Genomic DNA, 6,777 nt, shown 5'->3' on the forward strand with positions numbered 1-6,777 from the left:
ATAGAGTTTCCGGAGGCATGTGGTGCAATCACTATAGAAAGCAATTCAGCAGTTCCTTATAAAGTAGGAAACAGAAATTTCATTTGGTCCAGCAATCCTATTAGTAGGTGTATTTGCTAAAGAAATAAGAGCTCCCACCCCATGCTTATTGCAGCATTATTTACAATAGCAAAAAGATGGAAACAACCCAAATGTATACCAAAGGGCAAAACACTAAATAAACTATGATACATTTATACAATGGAGTACTATGTAACACTAAAAACAATGGGGAAGCTGCAAAACACTGCATATAGATGACTCTAGAGGACTTATATATGGAGTCAGTCACCAAAGGATTAATATAAATTGTTGTTGTGTACCATCAATTCGGAACCAACCCATAGTTGACCCTCCAGTGGGTTTTCAGAAACAATAAATAGCATGGGAGGAGAATGCCCATCCTCTTATGGCAGCTGTTGGATTCAAACCATATGCCTTTGGGATTGCAGTGCAGTTGCTTCCTGCTGGACCACCAAAGCTCCCTATTTTATATAAGCCCTCTATTATAATAATATTGGGAGCTCTGGAGGACTGACTGTGGGTCAGTTCCAACTTGATGGTTGTTGTTGTTATTTGGTGCTGTCGAGTCGTAGACGACTCATGGTGACCCTATGAACGAACAGCCTAAGCACTGTTCATACATAGAGTTTCCGGAGGCAAGCCATTTCGGAAGTGGATGCCGCTCCTGCTTCCAGGCTTGATTTAGTCGGGAAGCTCCAGCCAACACTGTCCACAAACACATGCCCAGAAAAGCAGTCGACTCCAAAAGCTTGCCACGATTCCTGCACTCACACCACCATGCTCCTTCTGGCAAGGAGAACTTCCCAAGACCCTGCAAGAAGCCAACCAGGAAAACATGGCCGCAACTTGATGGTATTCAATGTTATAACAATAAGAGAGCTCTGAGGGCCTAGTCTATAGGCAGTTGCACAGCTAATTCAAAGGTCACACCTATCTGGTGGTTAAAATCCACTGGCCACTTCACAGGTGAAAGTCTATTAATCTCCTTCTGTGCAATGTATAGTCTCAGAAACCCAATTAAGGGGCAGTTATGAGTTGGCTACATTTCCATAGCAATGAGATTTTTTTAACTATAATAAGCCAAATAAAGTTTATACACAGAGTTATTCTTGGATAGTTACAAGGGATGGAAAGTGAGTAAAAATTTAGAAAACGGTAATGGCATCAACTTCCTAAATAACATGCCTCCAGAAAGTCTATGAATTTTGATAAATGTCTATAGTTGTAGAGGAGCTTCAGGCCTCTTTTTGCCTAGGGTCACTATGAGTCGTGCTCGACTCCACAGCAGTCAACAACAACAATGTACACATATTAAGATGGGTGAAGGGAAAAGCAAAATATAAGATGACTAGGACAACAGCACTAAAGAGAAGACACAGAAGTATAGGATAATTAAAAGAAATAAAAATTACAGTTTTTGTTTGTAAGAGTTTCCAGAGGCATCTAGTTTAGGAAGTGGATGCCACTCCTGCTTCCCAGCATAAATCAATCTGGAAGCTCATCCAAACATTGTACATAATGGGTAACCATTATGGTATCTAACAAGACCATGGAACAGTGTGCAGAATCACAGCAACGCCAAGTTGTTCAGTTCAGCAAATAGACAAAAGATTGCTGTGTCATTTAAAGAATACTCATCCACACCTTCGAGCAGACCTCAACCCTTGGCCAAAGGCCAGGGACACCCACTCTTGGGGGGAAAAGAGCAGTAATACACAGCAAACACGACCCCAAAAACTTCCCTTCCGGGAGCTCTGGTGGCCTAGTGGCAAGGAGCTGCAACTACAATCCCAGAGGCGAATGGTTCAAATCCACCAGATGCTCTGCCGGGTAAGGAGGAACAATCTCCTCCTGTACCAGTCAGATCTGATTTGACGGTACACGTACACAAAAATAATAAAAAATATAGAAAAAAATTTAAAAAAAACCACAACTTCCCTTCCAGGACCAATGCAACTGCCATCAAGATGCTAGCTAGCAGCCAAACTCCCAGAGCGGAGGCTCCAGGCCCCAGCCTACAGTCCCATACCCTCACACAAACTCTCTAAACTCTACAAACTCCCTAAACTCTATAAATGTATAGAAATTATATTAGTTATAGAACAGAGTTCAGGTCTTTTGTGCAAAGCTTACTCTCAGTCCTGCTCGACGTGACTACACTTAACCACTGCTAAATGAGACTAGTGCTGTTTTATCTGGAGGAGCACTTTGTACATCACTCTTTGCCAATGTGCTGTATGAAGTAACCTGGTTTTGCTGTGATGCTGAACCTTGTGCCATGGGGATACCAAATATCATAATGATTTCCCAACGTGGACAATGTTTGGTGGAGCTCCGTTTTAAAACAGGTTTGGAAGCAGAAGTGGCATCCACTTCCTAAACCACATGCCTCTGGAAACTCTATGAGCTTGGAGAAACAATGATAGTTACGGAAAGGCACTAGAGATTTTGTTCATAGGGTCGGGGTCGCTATGAGTCGCGCTCGACTCGATGGCAGTCAACAACAACAACAAAAATTACAGAGAGGGGAAAAGTGCGATTACACTGAGGTATTGAAATCAATGTTATAGAACAAAATATATATGAATGGCTAAATGTAAAGTCATTTCTTTTACGTTATTTTTAATTTTTTTTTCTAAATTTTCACTTACATAACAATTAAAAAGAAAGGGGGGAAATGCCAGAAGTTACAGTCGGTATGTGATTTAACACGGAAAGTCATTTCAAAGACTGTGAGGGAGCTAGAAAAACCTCCTCTAGACTCTCAGAATGAAAAATGGAGAAGAGCTCGCCTACACCCTCCAGGACAAACGCGGACTTGACTCAGAAGCCTGTTCCCTTACCCCAACGCCAAATTAGCGAGCGAAATCAAAGTGACAGGCTTTAACAAACCGAAAGCACAGCACAGCCGCACACTTCCCGCCTCCCCACTGCGGCTGCGCGCGCGCCGCTCCGGAAACGGAAGTGCACAGACTGGGAGGTCAGTTTTCGCTTTCAATATGGCGGCCTTTACTGTGTTGGTGTCCGGCTGTGGTCGGCTGCTGCGGGGGTTACTCGCCGGCCGGTCCGCGACCAGCTGGGCTTGGTCCCCAGCACGCGAGTACCGGAAAGGTGAGTCCCAGGTCTCGATGACTCCCAAAAAAAAGTTGAGGAAAAGAGTAGCGGCTGCTGCTCTCAAGACAGCCCCCATTCCCCCTGACCTCCCTTTTCTTTCGCGCGATTCTGAAACGTCGAGGGTGTTGGTACCCCCGTGGTGCGAAAATTCTTTCTGGACCCTGGTACTTGACCTTGACTTCACGTCCCTTGTGATTGTCCTCGCGACGGAGGAGACGTTGAAATGAAAGACCTGCATAGTCAAAAGGAGCAGCAGAAAACTCAGGATTCAAAAAGTTTGCTGAGACTCTGTAGATTAATTCTCCCTCTATTTCCCAAACCGTCTCCTGCCTTAAGGAATCCTCCCTTTCCCTTTCTCGTCTAAAAACATTTTGCTCTAACGGCAGGTTTTTTTCCTCTGAGCCTCTAGTCTCCCTGAGAAGTAGTATCCAGGGTGGCAAGTCCCTTTAACAGCTGAAACAAGGTTAATGCTACTTTTCAGTCATCTTAAGCCTAGATAAGTCACCTGATCTCAGCACCGCCTGAAAGCTACTGCCACGAGGAGGAGAAAATACAGCCTTTTTCAAAGTTTTTATGAGGTGGTGTGTCTTGAACAGGCTTATATATAGCATGTAAACCATAGGACAGTGAAATATTCTTTGAAAATATTGCCTGCCCTTGATATGTAATATCCTCTAAGAGTAAGAAGTATGGAGAGAAGAAAAATGATCATTGTTACCAGAAGGGATGGAAAAGTCCATAAAGAAGAGACCACTCCATTTGTCTCAGATGGATCTCTGCTTTAGCTTTCACCCAACAATTTCAGTAGAGTGACAGAAGAAATCCAGTTTGAGAAAATCAAGGAGATAATTAATGAAGAAATGAATGTAGCAAGTATGTTTGGAGAATTTAGCTTTGAAGGAGAGAGAGAATATTTACTAGAAAGAACAAGGTGACAAGGTCCAGATACTAGTAAATGTTAGACAGACATAATCTGTCAATAAAGACAGACAGAAAAGAAGTCATGTCCATCTTCGGTCCTACTCAGTCTTGCTTCCATACTAATTCTTGGCTTTGTGTGTCCCTCTTTTCACACCTTAAAAGACCAAGTTTTCCCAACAGTAACACAATTAACATTTCAGGCCACAAAGTTCTTTGTTGTGAGGGTTGCTGTCTATGCTTTGTCAACTGTTTAGCAGCATCCCCGGCTTTTGCTCATCAAATGGCTATAGTAAGAGGTGTGACAACAAAAAACATCTCTAGACATTGTTCCCAATTAAGAACCACTACTTTAGACAAAAAGTTCTAACAGGCACCATGATAGTGACCAGTCCTCAAGAACTCTTAACCAAAATTTAGTACAACCTAAAACTTTTTTTTTTTAAATTTTTTATTTTATTTCATTATTTTTGTGTGTGTGTACTGTCAAATCAGATCTGACTGGTATGGGAGGAGATTGTTCCTCCTTCTCCAGCAGAGGATCTGGTGGATTCAAACTGCGCACCTCTGAGATTGCAGTGTAGCTTCTTGCCACTAGGCCACTAGAGCTCGCCACAACCTAAAACTTTGAAAAGTGGGATGTCTAAGTATTTTAAGCAAGAGATCCAACTTCTTTCCCACAATTTAAAATTCTATATATACAATGTAATTTGAGTGTCAAATGTACCAGGTAAGGTCAAGATTAGTTTTATGTACAGCACCTTCCTTACAAAGATTAGTAGACTATCAAAAAGAAATTTTTCTTCTCATTTAAAGACTCTAGAGACCAAAGTTGCTGCCCTCTGTTAGATGAGAAAATCAAGCCCAAGGAGTTCAACAGTTTGTCTGATGTAACACAGCTAGAAAGTAGTGGAGTTGGAATTAGAGCCTACATTCTTCCCTAGCAACCAGTAACATCACCTTGATACTTTGTGACAAGACCTTTATGTTCTCTCCTTCCCTGAAACTTAGTCAACTTGCCAAAGACCACTTAATTATCTCTATTTAATGCTACCAGATTTAGCAAAGATTGTACTAGACCTACTTCCTGTGTTATCACTCTTAGAGCCCTGGTGGAAGAAATATATTTAAGCTAACTAAACAAATACGTGATTCTCTGAATTAACCGAAATGATCTATGAAGCACTATTGTAGAATGTGTTGAATAAAGCTGGGAATTTGCTTCTCTTCCAGTTAGCTATGGGAGTTTTTCTGGAAAACCAGGAAATGGCATTTCATTTCAGGCAAGGATGGGGCAGAGTGGTCAGCCATAAAGCTAAAAGCTTTGAGAGGAGGAGGAGAAGCAGGTTGAGGGCTTTAAAGCTTCAAAGGTGTGTATGTGTGTTTGTGTGTATATAGTCAAGAGTTCTACTAGTGGAAAGACACTTCTGTACAGGTTTAAGCTAAGCTCCTAGGAGTTAATACTTATTTCAAATACAGCAGTATCCCCCTGATTTCTGCAGAGCCTCCAGATTAAGGCTAGTGGCTTCATAATCTTTCTGAAAATTAACCATTAAAATCTCAATTGATCATAACATAACATTGTGTGATATAGTGCTGAAGGTTGGCAGTTCAAACCCACCCAGAGGCACTCAAGACAGTATTGACAATGTGCTTCCAAAAGGTCACAGTCTTGAAAATCATATGGTGCAGTTCTGTTCTGCACACATAGGTTGTCATGAATCAGAATCAAGTCAATGGCAACTAACAACACAGTAATGGAAGATGAAGGAGACCCTACAGTGGAAAACATTTAAGTGTGCAGTGGACTTAGTGTGCTGTGGAGTTCATGGGGCTAGTGTAGGTCCTTGGGGTCACTCTGAGTTAGAAGCAACTGAACATCACTTAACCAGTAATCTGAGAGTAAAAAGAGACTTCTGTGTAGCAGTAAGACTCCTAGCTCTGAATAAAGGAGCTCTGATGGCATAATCTGGGGGAAATGCTCTGCTAACCCAAAGGCAGAGCCTCTGGCGGTTCAGAGCCACCAACAGCTCTGAGGGGAAATGGTGGACAATCATTTGCTGTGCAATTTACTGCCTCAGAAAATAATTTTAAGCTGTGACATAACAGCAGTGAGGCTGTTGAGTTCCAAACAATAGTGCAGAGGCATACCCTCAGGAATCTAAATGGAGAGAATGGGGTAGAGAGAGAGGATAAGCAGCCAGTGATGGGGCCCAGAACTTAATGGCAAAATTAAAGAGGAACTGGTATCATTGATATCACATACAAGCAGAATTCTGTTGAAAATTATCCAAAAACAACTGGAACAACACATCGACAGAGAACCACCAGATGTGCTAAGTTTAGAAGAGGCTGTGGTACTAAGGATATTATATCTAATGTTAGATGGATTTGGCTAAAAGCAGAAAGTACCAGAGGAATGTCTGTCTGTGTTTCATTGACTATGCAAAGGCATTTGACTGTGTGGATCACAACAAACTGTGGCTAATTCTGAGAAGAATGAGAATCCAGGAACATTTTATTGTGTTTATGCAAAACCTCTACTGCGATCAGGAGGCAGTCATCAGAACAGAGCAAGATAACACTGCATGGTTCGAAATTAGGAAGGATACCAGGGATGTGTCCTATCTCCATACGTTTTCAAGCTATATGCAAAACTGGTCATCCGGGAGACTAGGCTCT

At 42.0% G+C, this 6,777-nt stretch overlaps 1 protein-coding gene across 1 annotated transcript in view; it reads left to right on the forward strand.

Moving 5' to 3' along the window:
• Positions 1 to 3,062: 3,062 nt before the first annotated feature.
• The window catches only part of MRPS18A (mitochondrial ribosomal protein S18A), a 16,972-nt gene continuing 13,257 nt past the window's right edge, over positions 3,063 to 6,777 (forward strand). The window contains exon 1 of the mRNA XM_006881949.1: positions 3,063 to 3,174. Within this exon, the coding sequence (XP_006882011.1) occupies positions 3,063 to 3,174 (112 nt within the window). The remainder of the gene's footprint in view (positions 3,175 to 6,777) is intronic.

Source organism: Elephantulus edwardii, unplaced genomic scaffold (assembly GCF_000299155.1).
Source record: "Elephantulus edwardii isolate Elephantulus edwardi_28Jun2011 unplaced genomic scaffold, EleEdw1.0 scaffold00017, whole genome shotgun sequence".
In the NCBI taxonomy this organism is placed as follows: domain Eukaryota; kingdom Metazoa; phylum Chordata; class Mammalia; order Macroscelidea; family Macroscelididae; genus Elephantulus; species Elephantulus edwardii.